The following is a 16121-nucleotide window of genomic DNA, read 5'->3' as shown; positions in this document are numbered from 1 at the left end:
TACACACACACACTTTGTTTTAAATAAAAAAAGGGATCTTGAAGCAGGAGCGATTTGAGAACAAGGTGTTATGATCAGAATAAGGATCTGCCATTCACCGACCACTGAAGCAGGAGGAGGGTTGCTACCTCAAGTTCTGAATGTCAAAGAAAACATTCAGGTACCTTTGTCCATGTTTCTTACCCAAGTAAGAAACTCTATATAGTTTCCTTACATGTTATGGAAAAGTAGCCAACAGAGGGGCAAACCCACCTAGAAAACTGATCTGGTATAATGTCTCCATAATAAAAAAAAAAAAAAAAAGAGAGCAGAGAGTCATAATGTATACAATGAAAAAGTATGTGGAGAAATGTTTTAATTAATTGCCAACCAAGTGTGGTTGTACAACATTTTCACTGCTCTCACCTCAGAATGAATAAAGAAGCTTGAAACACCACACACTACATCACCTGTTATTATAAGTTTATTATAAGTCTTTTCACAACAGAGATTAATGTAATTATGAATCATATTTGTAGTTGCAGTACTTTAGGAAGTTCATAACCAATGTATTCTCTAGGTCAGTGAGGCTCACCATTATCTAAATCTGCATTGTTGTATACTGGAAGAAAACAATGCCAGGAGGGAACAAAATTATCAAGTGCAAATCTAGATAGACCAGGTACAAAGAAGAACTGTTGTAAATACTTGTGTGTGAATTGTTTAGTTTTACACCTATTCCACTGAATTGCCTACTACCTTACAAATAAACAGTAATTCATTTCCATACTAGCTACATGCATGCTGCCAAGTTCTCAAGCAGGAAATTTTTACCTGTTATCATTGAAAAGGTCAAAGGTTGCACATAAGGTAGACAATTACAAAATGTTAGTAAATGAAATAATAAGACAGTGAATACAGGCAGATCAAATAATGTTCCTCTGTAGTTTTGCAGGACTTCAACCTTGTAATAATTTGACGAGTTCAACAATACCAGAGGAACAATTAGTAGTGAATCTTTCCAGGAAAGGGTATATATACCATATATAGTTTGGATTTATATCTTGTTTGCATAAAAGATTAGCGGTAAAAGTTTAAGGCAATGTCAGACTGCCAGTTTCTTTCTACTCTCTTTAAGAGTGGCACTGAAGTGCATGTCTTATGGAGTAAGCAATGCTGATACTGATGTGAAAAGTGAGGTACTGAGGGTTGAATCCTAAATTGCGTTTGTCTCTCATTTACGTTATAGCAATGAACACACAACCCAAAAGTTTACAGTGAAAATGATCAAGACAACATGCGACTCCTACTGTTGGAAAATCTAAGAAATTGTCCATTTTTAAAAGAAACATCTATTTTATGTAGCGTATCGTAAAATAAAAATTGTTATCCCATGAAAATCGTGAGATGTACATTAATAGTACTTAATGATTCAACGTGAGGCTGCATTGGAGAGCCCATTGTCCATGCATATGTTTTTGTACGCCTATTGAAATGCATATTTGTTTCAGTAGGTGTCCTGCTTTGCTCCATGAAAGATTACATTGCTAGTTTACATTGACTTGACTTTCCCACATATTTATGTGCTTGCTAATTCCGAGATTGAAGCTTAAAGTACAAGTCCATCAGACAAATTGTTTTTTCCTTCAAATGAAACCCATTGTTATAAGTTTTAAGAGGTCTACAAAAATATGGAAGGAACAATGAAAGATATCAAAGAAATGCAAGGAGTCATTTGAAGTAATTACTACATTTTTTAGAAAATGTTTTTTAATGTATCAGGCAAATGTAAAGCATTTCAGTCTCAATGCAAAGAGATGTGTATCCTAAAAGTACTATTTTTCACTTTGATCATAATCCCTAAAGTAACACAAGAAGGTGGCAGTAATATATTTTGAATCAGCAACCTGGAAGTAAATTGTATCTGGAAGAGAATCGCCTTTCAATGGGATGTAAAAAACCAGAGAGGTTCATAAAAAATTAGCAGAATTTTGGAGTGACCCAGTCATAAGTTCAGGAATTAAACCAAGTAGAAAAATGTACAAAACTTTAATGATGCAATGCACAGATGCTCTACAGTCAACATAAAGTCACAATTTTGCCAGAAACAAATTGGACAGTAACTACATCATCACACAAGTTGAACAACTTAATTTTAAAAACGGCTTTCTCCAGGTATCAGGAACACACACACACACACACACACACACACACACAGTGTGTAAAAAAAAAAAAGTAGTCACCCCAGACTGATACTATTATTGCTAAATTAACAGTAATTTGTTTTCTAAATCTTGACAGCATGTACATAAGTAAAGCAAAGTTATAATCCTGATCTTTAAGAAGAAAGTAGTTAACTCTCTCCTTTGAAGAAAAAATTGTTCTTCTTGTTTTCTTTTTTTCAAGGAAAAACTAGCATGAGAACGTATCCAACCTGAGCAAGGGGACCAGAACTAATGATCTAACGAGACATTTTAAGATAAGACTAGAGTAAGCAAAGGAACCACAGCATTGCAAGGAACACCACAATGAACTGGAGCCATGTATGATCAACACAAAAACTTTGATTTACTTTCCATCTCCAAAAGCTAAGCGTCATCTAGAGTTCATCAGAAGTAGCAACAGGAGTCCATCTGGGAAACTTTGTTAAAAACAACATAAAAACAAATAGTTTATCGCAGAAAGAGCTCTGTGCTAACAAAACTAAAGGATAATAGGTGAGAAATTAAAGAACTAGGGAACACTCCTACATTGTGGTTGTGGTGGTATCTTGCTGCCCAGTTTACAAACTGGCCACGCCATAATTTAATTATATTTTAAACTGTGTATTTGTGAAGAGGTAACCTACAACTTCAGTAAAATTTACAAATGTGAGGTGTTAAAATATACCATATACAAATGTTGTTTACACTTATACTCTACTTCATCAACTTCTAAGACAACCTTCTTATGCAGATGTAAATCTTAGACAAATAACACTATACAAAAAGCCAAAAAAAAAAAAAAAATAAAAATCAAATGGCATAAAATTTTATTTTTTCTAAATGATGATGAATGTGTCAAAATGTATTACTACATTTGTCTCATTTAGTGACACTGAGTGAATGAAAACCAGAGAGAGAGAGAGAGAGAGAGAGAGAGAGACACAGACAGACAGACAGACACACACAAACACAGAGAAATCGAGATTTAGTACATTAACACTGCAGCTTAATTCAGATTTTTTCATTTACATACAATACAAAGATGATATTTTTAGACAAGCGTGAACAGCAAAGAAACACATGGACTCTCAACTTTTTAGATCCTGTTTATACCACTTTCATATTTAATCCAATAAAGATGTACGCGACTTAAAAATTGGAATAATTTGGAAATCTTAACTCCCCATCTAATTTTACTTAACTCTTTATGCAGCCTTTGTCGTAGTGCACTTCTGTGTTGAAAATAAAGATGGACGACAACAATGATTCATCATGCCAATGGATAAAAATCAATGTGATTAACCTTGTAAGTATTTAAGGTAAATGTCAAAACCCAATACAACCAAAATGTTATGTGGTTTTCAAGTGCGTCTTGCGGACAGACATGGATAAAAAGTACCTGAATGTCCAGAAACGGTCAAACTATTACTATCATTGAAAACCTCCATCTCTCACTCCCACCGGTCATGGCTCCTCTCTCATGGCCACAGATTTCTATGTACAGATACAACAGTGTTAACTCTGCTCAAAGCAACAGCTTTGATTTTTCATTTTCCAATTCTCTTCTTTGCCGTTATGCGCTGGTGAATTTGCAGACGTGATGCACTGAAACAATACTAAAATATTGTAACAGCCGGCATGCTATTGGCATTCACGGTGGTGGTAATAGGCTTCATCTATTATAATAGTTTGTTTTGATTAATCTTACAAATGCACATAATCACAATAGATATCTGAAACCACTCATATTTTATATGAATCACTTTCAAATATGAACTTAAACAGTCAAAAAATTGAAATAAATATGAACCTTTGAGATGATTCAGAACTAGCTGAGAAAGAGGCGATAACTGCACTTACAGGACAGTAGAAGCTCAAACTGCCAAAATAATAAGTCTGCCTCTGTTAGTAAAGCACCATAGGGAGGATACCGTTTGGACTTTTTTCACATTATTGGTTGAGCATAATTATTTAAATATTAATATTTATGTTTTAGGTTTTCTTCTAATTATATCAACAGTTTCAACATTTGTGATTGAGGCACTTGTACCATTAAATGTTTGAACTGGGCTAAAATGGTGGCACCATGGACAATGGTCCTCCCACACTGATCCAGTGCCCTGGGTTTGAATCCCTGTATAGGTTTTCCTCTGGGTACACCACTGGTTCTCCTACATTTCCAAAGATGTGTTGGATAAATTAAATGCCGATTTCAAATTGGCCCCTGTACTAGTGTGTGTATGTGTGAGCCCTGCAATTGATTAATGCTCTGATAAGGGTTGTTTCTTGCCTTGCCCCCAAGTAGCACTGGGATGGGCCCTGCTTCTTCATGATCCTACTGGAGTAAGTGGAATTGAGATTGAGATTAAAACAAAATGTTGGAATCTTGTTCATTTAGTTACTGGATACTACAAGAGCAACATTGGACCAAAGCACAACAGTATGTCACACATAACTAATTGCTGTTGTTGTGCCTTTTCTACAACCATGCCTAAAGAAAGGCTATAGATTCCTAAATGTGTCATTTACTTAAGAGAAACATCACCTCTATTCGTTTTCAAAAAATAATTTATCATCCTCTACACTTTACAAAGGGAAAACAATATACACCACTCACCTACATTCACAATACAAGCACCATAATGATGAGGAGTAAGAAGATTTTTGGGAAAAAAAACACACACACTAGTCCTTGTTTTCAACTCCTTAACACAACAAATACCAATTAATGGGAGCACTAACCTTACTCACTATTATCTACTTTCCACCATGCATGTCTAGAAAGTCAATCCCTTCAGCAACAATAAGGGATGTGTTACTTAAATTTCTGATTGCTATAGAATTTAAAAAAGAAAAAAAAATTTTAATGCATTTTTTTATGCTTTGTGTTATTAGCCTATCACAAGTACTAGATAGAAGAATATAACCAACAAAACAATAGTTACTTAAAAAAAAATGTTTTTTTTTTTTTTACTAACTTATTACAATGTACTAATAAAAAGACTGAGATGTGGTTATAGAAGACAAAAAGATGACTGATAAAGACTTCAAGTAATTACATATTTAAATAAAGGAAATATCTGTAACCAACACCTCTAAGCTAGCTGAATACAATGCATTATTATTTTCTCTTGATACTGGCAGAAGCCCAGAACAACCTGAAAATGTTATGCAGATAAATTCAAAGATAATATGTTGAAACCTGTTATTCACAGCAAACAACCCTGTAAAGTTATGGATTGTAAAGATACTACTAAACAACACTGAACTCCGCATCCATCTGCCACAGAAGAAATATTAATGTGCTATAGTCTATGTTCTAACAGCATATGCGAATTTGTTTGCAACAATACTCAAAACACATGCTGAAAATAGAATACTTAAACACATTTGTGACATTTTCAGTAGTATATTAATATGCCAATTTTTTCTCCTTGCACTTGTGATGCTAAAAGATACAAAAAAATCAAATGCTTTATGCAAAATTAACAGTGAATGCTGTTGTCATTGTTTTCCTATTAATTTTATTTTACATTTAAGTATATGACTAACCTATAAAATGGGTGGCCCAGTGGGACTGTGGTTAACATTTCTCTCTCAAGTTTCAGAGTGCTGGGTTTGAATTCTGCCCTGGGATTGTGTGTAGTTTGCATGTTCTCCCTTTGACTTAAAAGATTTTCTTGGCACATTCCAAAAGGTGGCATATTAGGTTGGATGGTCACTCTGAATTGGCTCAGTATCAGTTAGTGTGAGGGTGATGGATGTGTGTGAAAGTCTATGTACTGGCATCCTATTCAAGATTGTTTTCTGCCTTGTGTCCATTGTTGCCCATGTAAGCACCAGCTCCACAAACTCTCAAAATAGATAAGCATGTTACATGGATGGGTGGCTGGAATAATATGCACTGTAAAGGTTATTAAGATTAATATGGGGCAAACACAAATCCACAGCATACCACTTCAGAAAAAACAGACGCTAGAGGTTTTTATTCTGTTTTTTTTTTTTTGAGGTAACTATAAGCAAGGAAGAAATTAGAAGCTCCACTTCTGTCTTGGTACACAATTTAAGAAACCAGATATTAGAAGTAATTGTGTGTTTACTAATAAGAACTAGGCAATAAAAGTGGAAACAGTGCACAATGAACATTATTTAAGTTTTCCGGAAAACATTAAATATTTTGCTATTTTAGGAACATTGGAACAAGAATAATTTTTCATGAACACTTTATCACCTAATGTTAATGAAGATCAAAGTAACTGAACAAAAAGTCTTGTTTACGCAGAACATCAAGTAATATTACTCATTCACAGTACTTAGATTCCAGTTCACTCCATACTGATATTTTCCATGGGAGGTTCACATCCTCTTCCCCATATTTGCAGTTAGTTTAACTGACAGCTGACCATGTGCAAGTGAGCCCAGAAATGCACTGACTAGGTCTGGTTTGGGATCCTGTCTAGCTCCCTTTACTGCCAAAATTGTCTCTGAAGGCCATGACCTGGGAAAAGCCTGCTTTTAAATTTAAAAGTTTATATTTTTTTGTAACTGTCCATTTTTACTCAATTAAAATAAACTAATAAAAATATGTAGTATTCTGCAAGAGAGATTACATTTGTACATGTTTGGTGACTACAGGTCACTATATCAGCATTCTGTTACCACCTCAAAAAGAAAGGGAGATAGAAAAAAGAGAAAACTATAACCAAAAAGCCATAATATAACATGTATAATATGGACTGCTGTGTAGTAAATAAGATATGACAATTAAACAAAATTTATCAGACATCAGGGTGTTAAAGAAAATGGACCTTGTTTTAGAGAATGGGAAAATAATGAAAAGATGCTAACACATGCTGCAGACCAGACTTATATTTGAAAGAACTACTGTTATGTAATTAAGACGAAAATAGACTTTAAAAACATTACTGTGCTGTATTATTAACCATTAGATTTTCTCTTTCACCTCTTTATTTTTTAAATTTATTCTTCACTTTAGTGAATTACTATAATTGTGCACTACCATTTGTTACAATCCAGTTTCTAAATAATAAGAACACCCATTTCATTTTTTCCTATAAATTAGTTCTTCATTCCAGGTTATTTCAACTTCTGAAGTGCTACAACATGTTAGGCTTAAGTAATGTCACATCATTCATTCCATCTGAAATGTTCATCTTTTCTGCAAAGCTAAATTCAAATTTCTGTTCGAAAATACAGTAGAAGAATAAAACAAATAACTATTTAAAAATATATTGCTAATATGTTTGTCAACTGGAAAATCATTAATCACCTTCCAAATGTTTGACTATACAACAAAATAGATGTTAATACTCCGGTAACTAATTGGACTGATGTTTTGGCACTGTGCTAAACAAGGAAAGAAAAAAAAAAAAAAAAGGCAAATGCAAATAACCACAAGAAAATTATTCTGAGCCCTTTCACTGCCAAGGAACTCAGCAACTTTCATATTATCAGATTCTTTCACACTATCCCTATCTGTAAATTGCACTAATATTACATTTTAGTTAGGACAGTGATTTGGATGAAGATGTATTTTGAGATTTTGTTTTGGGTTCATCTAGATGATTAAATTTAAGATGGTTACCTTTTAAATTATCTGTAGCTTTAATCTGAAATTTTTAATAGAGAACCTGAAATTGTATTGTGCTTTGGAAAGAGATCTAAAAAAGAGAAAAGAATATGCAATTGGAACTTGACTCTGTATAAAACTAAGTAAGGAAACTGATACCACGGTCTCCAACATGTTTTAGTATTACTGTAATTTGAAAATGGCATTAACAATATAAAAAAGTGTCTGGGACTTAAGAATCAAAAACTGTTAAACAAAAAAACTGACTAAGGAAAACCGACAGACATTGGTTTCATTCTCATTTATTTATTTTTTTCTTTTCCCTTTTTCTTATATGTGATGCCTAAATCATGCTGTAAAACCTGCTGCACAGTGTCTGACATTACATGGATCTGATAATGGAAATGTAAACTAAATGAATACTGATCAGGACATGGTAATCATACATCTTGCTTAAAGTTTACCATTTTTCATAACAACATTTAGCAATACTCACAGCATGAAATACAATTATATAAATTTAAGACATACAGTCAAAAGTAGCAAAAATATTCATTTTTACTGTATAAAAACAAGTAAGTGGAGATTATATTTTTAATGCAGAACAAAGATATTTATGGTCCTTCATCTACTGTTTTCCCAAGTGCATGGCTTGACAATATGAACGCTTTGTGGAGTCTGTACGTTCTCCTAGGTCTACTTGAGTTTTTTCTACATAACACACAAAACTTTGGAAGCTAGTATGTTATAATTGGTAACTCTAAATTGGCCTGGTAAAAAGATACTGGAAAAAGCACATACTGAAAATAATTTATCAAACATATATTCTGTATTCTATTTGACAAAAGGTAGTTTATAGGTAGTAAATCAGAAAGACATAGCAATAATAGTATTTCAAAGTTTGTTTATATTTATTTATTTGCTCTGGGGTTGAAACATTACAAGGAATTTATTAACCAATGTGATACTTTACAAAGTGTAAAAAATAAATAAATGTGAACATGAGAAGCTACTAAAGCATGAAATGGTAATTTGGTATGTACAGTTCAGTATTAAATGGCTAGCAGAAGAGCACACCATGAAAAAGATTAAAAATTGGGAAGAGTTCCGTGATTTTATAAACAAGATAGACAAACCAGTTCAGGCAAGGAAGGATTGACGGAAGCATAATTATGAACCTAATGAATTCAAAATATCGAGTGCAGAAGACGACTAGCTAAAGAACCATACTAAAGCCAAATGCACACTGATATTATCAATGGCAAGCAGAATGTTAATTCATCTTTCCCTAAGACTTTTCCTTTTGTTTAATTTCTTTATAAATCTACCCAACAACAGTTACAATCAACTAAAAAAAGAGACCTGTTTATGTTGAATTGCTACATCATGACAGCATCACAAGTCCACTACAGCCCAAATTAAAAACACATGCACGTATGCACACGCGCACACACACACACACACACGTGTTATTGCGATGTTTAAGTGCCATTTTATTAAGTGCTATGCTGACTTTACTCTCAAACCTCATACTTAAATTATACATTGAATTATTAAGCAATTACAACTCTAGTTGAAAACACTGAGAATTGTATTGTAAAACAGATATCCAAACATCTATTTACTATATTTTAAACATTTCTGTTCTTTTTACTGCTTACATTATAAGGTAATTGTGCAGAATACAACCAAAATTAGATAACACTCCACTACAAGCCACATACTGTATTAATGTACCATATCAAAACTGGCAGGAAGGAAAGCTGAGACATCCCTCAACCAAACAGGACTTTCTTTTGAGTCTTATCATAGTATTGTCATATTTACGGCTGTAAACATAGTGAAATTCCTAGCAACTACACTATATGTCAATAAAGTTACACTCATCAGATCCTCCAAACTCAGAGAAAGAGCTTTGTGAAACAGTATATAAGTATCTGTGAATTCAAGTCTCATGCATCACCAACCACTGAGATTCTGATGAACGTCATTAGTTTTTAAAAACAAATGTTTGAAGAATTGTTATTTTCTATTTACAAAATCAATAATAGGAGCCACTTTGAGTCATCTTACTTGGTAAACTGTATTAATTTATACTTATGTCTTATCAAAATGTATATAGTTGTTATTAAAGGGTTTAAAAGCAAGCAATGTGGTTAAGAAGTGTTGTCAAGCAGCTGACAGACAAAGAGCTGATTGTGAGTAACAAAATAAAAAACCACAGAGGAAAAGTATGCATGCACACTCTTATACACACACACACACACACATCACACTGAGAAAGCACCCAGGGAAGGAATTCACAAGTCAAAAATTAAAGTCTAAAAGCATACATAGAAACTAAAGTTTGAATGGCTAGGAAAACTAATCAAACAATAAAACTTCCAAAAAATTAAATATGATGTTTTGTAACTTACTGTACAGGTACAGGGACTAAGAAAAAGCAGTTCCAGGTGCTATTTATCCCACTTTTCCATGCTAAATGGATAACCGTGATAGTGACTGTGTGTTCAGAACCAATTACAAGTTTTAAAGCATATTTACACTTAAATACTTAATTTAGATAATGATTACTGCTTTGTTGCAAATATATATTGCATATATTGCATGAACACACAGTGTATTTTTTATATAAAGTTTTTAAAATGATAAAAAAGGTAGTGCCAATTATGATCAACAAGAAAAAGCAATGATCTATTTGGAACTAATAAGTGAACAAAAGAAAGCTAGAAATTTTTCCTCACAACATGTGGTTTTCATTTGAGAAAAATGAACAAGCTGTTTGTGGTTAAACTGTCTAATCGGCTGTTATCAGCCTTGCAGTGCGTTCAAGATTTACAGGATATTTCAGCTTCTGTGGCACATTAGCAAGAGACAACGTGAGGGAGGGGAGCAGGGAAAAGGAAAAAAAAAAAGCATAAGGGGGGGGAGAGATTGTTGGAGCTTATAGCAAGGACTAATATTTCCAATGCAGCAGCACTCACACTACATCTGGTTCTGCTGGTAGCGGCAGTTAAATTGAAATATTTCACAGCGTGTGTCAGAAACATGCAGAATGGTAATTATGACAGATCTGATTAAGCCTGAGTGCCACCAGCTCCCCGGCCGGCTCTGGTTGTGCAGGTGTGACCTTGTGCGTGCCTGCGTGTGTAAATAAAATTAATTACAAGCAAGAGGGCGAAAGCTTCAGTGACATCACAAAGCAGAGGAACTCCCAAGGGGGAGACCCTAATGGAATATTTTCCCTCAGTCTAATAATACAGTTCATATTGACTTGAGGTAATTAGTGGGATCATTAAAGCAGTTTTCCCGGCGTATTTGGCTGCCTGATCAGATTAGTGAAAATGTTCTTCAGAACAAGCCCTGTGTGGTCTGCCAGAGGAGAAGGAAATAAATAAAAAGGCAACAAAACATATTTTTGGGGATGATGAGAGAAATTGATCTGCTATTCTGCCACATTAAAGTGAAAACACCTTAAATTTTCTAGTCTTTGGCCACAAGCCTGACCAAAAAAAAAAATACAGAATAGAAGTGAGAATGCTACTAATTTACTTATTTCTTGAGGGTGTTATAAGAATACATATGACAATTTTTTAATTAAATTATACAGGTATTCAGTATAAAATAAATACTTGTACACATACGATGCATACACACACCCCAAATGTAAGATATGACTATGTATTTTTTTTTGGCTTTCCATACAATCTATTTGGTGTGGTAATTAGTACTTTTACTAAACAGCTCCAGGCACTTGGGTTCAATTCCTAGTTGAGTTACTGCCCTTTCACCTAGTGTGCTGAAAGTTTTCTCCAAGTATTTTCATTCCTCCCCCACCATTCCAATCTGCCTTCCAATAGTTGGTTCCTACCAGACACAAGCTCTAGCTTCATTCGACACCGTGAATGAAGAGGAACAAACATTGATGATGAAAGTAACAGAAACAGGTTTAATAGTCAAATGTAATGCAACAGGCAAGAACTTTTTAAAAATTAATACAATTAAACTCCAAATCTATATGCTTTATAACAAATATAAGCCTGGATTCAAATTCACTGAAAATAAACAACCACCTAAGGTCAGATAATTGAACAGATAAAACTTAACGACAAGCCTTGTGTCCAAATGTACTGTGCTACTGAACATTTTAAAACTGCCAATATGCCTTAGTGACCAGGACTGTATAATCACAAAGCTGACAGCTAAATCCCTGACTTCAACAAACTGTGTGCCAATAAAAAAGTTATTTAAACTAACTCTGTTCCTATTATTTTTTAGGTGTGTGTGTGTATTATATATATATGATTGTATATATTACATATTAAAAATTGTGTACTAAATTGGTACTGTACAAGTTTAAGTGTGACTGGGTGAATGTGGTCCCTGTAATCAGCTAGATCCGTGTACATGGTGGCTCCTGCCGTGTGCCCCATGCTGCAGGGATGCACAAATGGTCACTTCTAGATATGCATAATGGATGGCCATATTTAACAAAAAATAAATACCAAATACTATAACTCAACTAAATATACATGATTAGAAATTTCATAGGTAAAATGTGATTAACAGTAAATTAATGGCAATTTCTTGGCATACCACTTGTAAACCAATCAGAGCACTCCATGCTAAACTCTTCAGACAGCACTACTGTATTTACTGTAATAAAATTACATAAAAAAATACACGACAGAGAAAATGCATCCAGATTCGAAAGGATATGAAGAAGAAACTCCTATTTAAATCTCTCAATGGGTCAAACAAAAAATGTTGTCTTGCTGTAAGAAAAAGTAACTACTACATCTTCATAAGCTTTTGTGAGCATGCTCACTGCCCAGCATCTTACAGTGCCAAACACTGTCACAGATGGCAGACTTTGACAGCTCCCATCCGTGGCATCGATACTCAACAGTTCTGCACAAGATCAGTGACATTCTGTCTCATTAGAGCCATGCTAATTATCACAGCTAGTTTCAGGGGAAACCATGTGTTGCGATGGTCAATTTGAAGGAGTGTGTGCATCAACAAAGTGGTAATAAGGACCATGCTCCTTATTATGTGACAGCAGGCTGCCTGTGATCTGATTTATGGAATCAGAAACACAGAATGAACTAGGGCATGCTAACATGAAAACAATTTATATTAATGAAAAGGGCTCATTTCTTTTACTTAAAGAATGACACATATGACTATTTTCATGCCTTAACAAGTCAAACAAAAGTCAAGAAGCAGAAATACTAGTGATGAAACAATAAAAATCAGTTGAAGTTAGGTAGAAAGAATATAATGTAATAGGCACACTTAAGTGTGAATCTATTAAGACAATTTAATATATTTATGTTGAAAATAATTTCAAATTCTAAATTTCAGGGCATTTGTTTTTATTTAAACACAAAGTGTGTTTGTGTAGTGAAGGGTGTTATTCTGCATTAATTTGCACCCATACATTTTTGTTTAGAATTATATATTTTAAAATAAAAAAAGCTAAATATCAGCTTTGGTATATAAACTGACTCTTGCACATCTGGATTCTTCTTTATTCTCGCTACTGCAAAGAGAGACAGCAAATGAATTTTGAAAGATCTTTTCCGTTGTTACTTTTATAATACACAGACTGCAATATATTCAAGACAGAGCATGTAAAGTAAGCAAACTGCTATAAGACATAAATGGCTAAACCTTGAAGTGAAGAGATCTGATGTAGAAATTATTAATCCCCAGTGGGAACCATGCAGGCTAATGGAAATTTAGTTGCATTTCCCTTCCCCCCTTTCCAAGTCTTCCTAGCCTTCAGGGACAAGTGAACAGAGATTGCTCCTCCTGTGTCTGAGAATGCAGCATCTGAAACATACATGCCAGATCCCTTCCAGCATGCCAATACTCCATTTCATGTGCCATGATTAATACGTCAAGGCAGGGTATGGCAAGCAAGGCAATCAGATATATTGTACATATGCTGCCTTCCATTCAGCCCCTTATGCATTTCTTAGTGCCCCAGCTGCCCATTTGGTCTCTATTACTTGATGGAGCAGTAGATAATGACTCTCATGCACTCCTTTAGCTACATAATTAGCACTGTTCTTATCTTACACTGAACCAGGAACAGATATAGCGGCTACTAGATATGTGAAAGCATACAAATATTTCATGCTCTCTATATACTCATTTTCTTTGGTAAGGGGAGGGTTGGGGTGCAAATATCAATTAGTAAATCAGCTTTGAAAAGCTGTTTAACAATACATCTGCTCATTGCTCATCCATCTGTCTGTCTTGTGGTTTTTGTTCCACCTCTATTACTGCTAGCATGAAACACAGTTTTGCTCATAAACAGCACTTTGATAAAACAAAGAATCTATAACTTTAATCTGCACTGTCAGCACCATGCAGATACTATGAGGCAAAATGTATGAGATTATTTAATCTTTAATCAAAATTAACTTTTTGCTGACTAAGTTGCATATTCTTAAACTGAATATATTATATAAACCCTTTATTAAAACTGTAATTAAAAATTCTCTCTCAACCCCATTATTTGAGTTTTAAATGACAGTAATTTCACACATACAAGCCATGATTCATAGCTGGATTGCTCTCTCCAGGATAGATTACAGTGCCCTGATGTATGACATACTGAAAGCTATGCTAATGTAAACACACTTGTTTTATGTTTAAACAGATTCTGGTGTTTTGAAACCCACAATAAAGGAAGACATGTCATTGTGGAAATTATTACTTTACTTGCCTAACCCTCAATCACTGTATGTCTGTTACTTTGTACACCTTTAATTTTGAAGTTCACAGGTAGACCTCTTTTACATAATGTTTATGATTAAAAATTTACATACTTTATATATAAAAAGTAATTTTTTGTAGAATCTGCAGTTTACGCAAGCTGTTTTAATAAAGTACATATGAAAGATACAAATATAACACATATAGATAAATAATACAACCTACAAACAGTCATAGAAAGTTTTTAATCTATGAGGATTTTATAAATTATTGCAACACAAGTTTATGTAAAACAAAGGCCTATATTCCAGGGCTCTAAAGTTATGTAACAACATACAATGCAGGCTCTTTTTACCCTCAGGCTGTTGGGAGAAAAAGTACAAAAAGATAATCACTCAATCAAAAACACTGTACCTCATATTATTAATGAAGATACTGAGAAGTATGAAATAGTTTCAGGTATAACACTTTTTATACTGTAAGTCCAACAACATTACATAGCTTCTTAAACACCTGTAGTTTACTTATAATCATCTACTGCATTTATCACATAGCACTTATTTTAAAAGGAGCATTTTGATGAACCCATGCCCTAAATACTTTCAATGTTAAGGTAAAACAAGTAACTAAGAAAACAGCTGTTAAGAAAACGGCATGTTTCAGAAAGACACCAGCTCAGTTTGGATAAAGGTAACCACAATTTCTCTGGCCTTACGCTCCACAGGAGCTCTTACCTGACTTTTGGATGCTGCAACTTTAGCAAACAGGGCCTGGGAAACTTTTGCTCTTTTCATTTCCTGTTGTATTTCATCATATATGGAAGCATTGATATTCAAGACACAGCTGTCCGTTTTACCATTTCTCTCAGATGAAATTGGCGATTGTTTCACCTAAATTTAAGTAGAATAGATGTTATATATTACAAACTGCTGTATATAATCCTACATTAACAAACAATCGTGGTTAGCCACATGCAATGCTTAATAAAGAGATCATATTGTCATATTTACACTTACGCCAAGTTGAAATACTGGCACACAATCATTTTAGAGTGTTCTCTTACTTTTTACTAATTAAAAAAGCTTAACTTATGTTATTTGGAGAAGAACTGTACTCACCTGGATTCTTGAATTCCAGTCTTCAGTTCTGGTATTGCTACATTCCTCTCTTCTTGTCTATGTTTGATTAAAGCACAAAACACAAAATTAATTAAGTAATTGTACTCAGCACTTTAAAAAAAAAAAAAAAAAAGGATATGAACACGCCATGACAAAACTGAAGATCAGTATCAGAGAAACAAATTTCAAGCAGTAATAAAATAAACACGAATGACATTTACATGAACAATAATTTACAAGACACATAAGGAAAAAGAAGAAAAAAAAATCCACACACTACATTTTAAAATGGCGGCAAAAACAAGTCACATATTTGTCTGCTGATAACAATGGCAAAGTTGAAATACTGCACAAAATCTGAAAGGAACCATTTTTATATAATAAAGCAAACTTAAGGATTATTTTAAATGAGTACATTTTAAAAGAATAAATGAGAAATTGAGAAAATTCCAAAAGGGAACAAAATTTCATTACTTTAAAAAAAATTCATTTTCCTTACTA

The 16121-nt window shown here is 33.7% G+C and overlaps 1 protein-coding gene across 6 annotated transcripts in view; it reads right to left on the bottom strand.

Moving 5' to 3' along the window:
* satb1a (SATB homeobox 1a) overlaps positions 1-16121 on the bottom strand; it is a 67008-nt gene that overhangs the window by 12626 nt on the left and 38261 nt on the right. For all 6 annotated transcript variants that reach the window (XM_039736510.1, XM_039736513.1, XM_039736511.1 and 3 more), the window contains exons 9-10: positions 15621-15677; positions 15237-15392 (exon numbers count right to left, since the gene is read on the bottom strand). In XM_039736510.1, the coding sequence (XP_039592444.1) occupies positions 15237-15392; positions 15621-15677 (213 nt within the window). The remainder of the gene's footprint in view (positions 1-15236; positions 15393-15620; positions 15678-16121) is intronic.

This window comes from Polypterus senegalus, chromosome 15, assembly GCF_016835505.1.
Source record: "Polypterus senegalus isolate Bchr_013 chromosome 15, ASM1683550v1, whole genome shotgun sequence".
In the NCBI taxonomy this organism is placed as follows: Eukaryota; Metazoa; Chordata; class Cladistia; order Polypteriformes; family Polypteridae; genus Polypterus; species Polypterus senegalus.
This window is presented reverse-complemented; position numbering and strand designations above follow the sequence as displayed.